The following is a 2,731-nucleotide window of genomic DNA, read 5'->3' as shown; positions in this document are numbered from 1 at the left end:
GATGCTGAAGATAAAGAATGATGGTGATAATTTGAAAAACAGAAACAGACAGGTAGAAAGATAGATAGATAGATAGATAGATAGATAGATAGATAGGTAGATAGATGGATAGATGGATGCATAGATAGAAAGATAGATAGATAGATATTGCTTCATATACATGATTCACATCTTTAAAAAGATTTCTCAATATCAACTTCCGGTATTAACGTTGCAACAGCGAAATTTTCCGTTTTCATTTGCGAAACCTCTCACTCTCTATTTCAATGGTTTAATTCGCTATTTGCAAACAACTACGATAAAATACTGAAAGAAATATTTACTAAGTTCATAAATTTCGCAAGAATCTGCTTACTTTGTTAATTCCCTTAAAATTTTTTTGTTTATTTACTTTTTGCGCGCCGTGTTCAGCTCTATGTATTTGTTGCCAGTCACACACGCACGTGTGTTTTAGTATGTACGTTTGTATACACTTATGTATGTGTGTGTGTGTGTGTGTGTGTGTGTGTGTGTGAGAGAGAGAGAGAGAGAGCGAAAAGTGGTGTGTTGTCATGTATACGTACATACGTATGCATACATCTTTTTGTATGTATGTGTGTGTAACAGAGAGAGAGAGAGAGAGAGATATGTCTAAGTGGCTCTCTCTCACTCTCTCTCTCTCTCTCACACACACACACACACACACACATACATACAAAAAAGATGTATGCATATTTATGTATGTACGTATACATGACAACACACCTCTTCACTAGCTCTCTCACACATATACACACGTCCATTTCATCTGATGTTTGATACTTTATATATGCGTGTGCGCGCGTGCGTAAGGCGTTCCAAAATCACCATTTATTTCAATCGCTCTTGTGAAGATATTTTCATAACCCATGTTTTCATTTAATCCCCATTTTAATTTTCAAAGAAGTTTCCGAAGATGTAGATGATCAGTATTCTACAGTGAAGCAAAGATGAGTACAGGTAGTCAATGGGGGACTTCTGCAACTCTGTTAACTATATTAAGTATGTTTGCAAATATATAAACAAAGGTTTAGATGCTGCAACATACACTCTTATGCAGAATGTCCGTCAGCAGATAAACAAAAATGACGAAGTTGCACAATATGACAAAGGAAGATACATTAGTACAATGAGGCTTTTTGGCACATCTTCAATTTTCTCATTAATAAGAGGCACTCAGCAATCATTCATCTGAATGTCCATCAGGAGAATGGCCACAGGGTTATCTTTACAAAACGAACAGCCTTGCAACAAGCACTTACTCCAAAAGAAACTGCCTTTCCTTTTTAAGTTGTGTCAAGTAGATGAAGATGCAAGAAAACTCCTTTACCCACAATTACCCATGTATTGCACCTGGAGAAAAAATAAATGGCACAAGAGGAAACTTGGGGTTGATGCTCTCACAAGAGTTTACAGTGTCCCCCTGAGTCAAGCAAAATGCTACTACTTACGACTCCTTTTGCATGAAGTACTTGGTCCCAAATCATTCCAAGATTTGAGGATGGTAATTGGTCATGTGTGTAAAACTTATAGGGAGGCATGCTATCAACAAGGTTTTTTAGAAAATGATGAGCATTGGGACCTTGCATTAACTGAAGCATCAGTATCAGATTCTCCAAGGGAACTCTGTAACGTTTTTGCAATTATACTGAACATGTGTCAACTTGGCGGTCCCCTACAGCTTTGGATGAAACACCGTAAGGACATGGCTGAGGACTTAAATTGTGCAGTTCAACGGGCAAACCCAGATGTTAATATTCAATTCTCTGAAACAATTTTAATGAAGCACTGATTGAAATTGAGGATTAGGTTTTGGCCATAGGAGGCAAAAATTTGTCTTTGGATTGCTAAAAACAATCAAATTAGTGAAACATAGCAAGAGAGACAAATTATGACATCACGGAGTTGGCTGCATTTGTTAATGAACATGAACCTAAATCTCTTCCAGAATAACGTTGTGCATATGATAAAATTATTTCGCCAGTCAGAGAAGAAAGTGGAAGAATTTTCTTTCTTGATGCTCCTGGTAGTACAGGTAAAACATTTGTAACAACATTGCTTCTCTCCAAGATAAGGTAACAAAAATGGATTGCAGTTGTGGCATCATCTGGCATTGCTGCCATTCTCTCAGGAAGACGAACAGCTCATTCTGCTTTTAAATTACCACCACACCTGGTCACAAATGACAGTCCAATTTGTAACATAAGCAAATGTTCAGGTTTAGCTGAAGTGTTGTGCCAGTGCCCCTGATCATTTAGGATGAATGCACCGTGTCACATAGAGGTGCAATGGATGCTCTTGGTAAGACCTTACAGGACATAAAAGGCAGCAATAAATCTATATGAGTTGCATTACTGTTATCAGGAGACTTCAGACAGACATTACCAGTCATTCTGAGATGAACAAAGCCTGATGAAATAAAAGCATGCATTAAGTCTTCCTATCTTTGGAATAAAGTACATCTCCTTCAGTACTAACGTGCGAGTTTTATTACATGGGGACCAATGTGCAGAACCGTTTTCAACCTGGCTCCCCCAATTACGAAATGGGAAGTATCATTTGATGGGAATGGTGATATCATTTTGGTTCATATTACTATCGTGGTGAATTTCCCTGCTGAACTGAAGAACAGGGTATTTCCAGACTTATAATTATAACTCACATAAATGGTTGTGTAAAAGGGCAATTCTTGCTCCAAAAAATGACACAGTAG

General features: G+C 37.6%; 1 protein-coding gene across 1 annotated transcript; it reads left to right on the top strand.

Moving 5' to 3' along the window:
- Positions 1–1,228: 1,228 nt before the first annotated feature.
- On the top strand, positions 1,229–1,810 carry LOC106877316 (uncharacterized). The gene has a single exon (XM_014926183.1). It carries the CDS (start codon positions 1,229–1,231, stop codon positions 1,808–1,810), a length of 582 nt encoding a protein of 193 aa, XP_014781669.1.
- The last annotated feature ends 921 nt before the right edge of the window (positions 1,811–2,731 follow it).

This window comes from Octopus bimaculoides, chromosome 6, assembly GCF_046866305.1.
Source record: "Octopus bimaculoides isolate indiv1 chromosome 6, ASM4686630v1, whole genome shotgun sequence".
NCBI classification, from domain to species: Eukaryota; Metazoa; Mollusca; class Cephalopoda; order Octopoda; family Octopodidae; genus Octopus; species Octopus bimaculoides.
The sequence above is the reverse complement of the archived record's forward strand: the minus strand, read 5'-3'. Positions and strand labels throughout refer to the sequence as shown.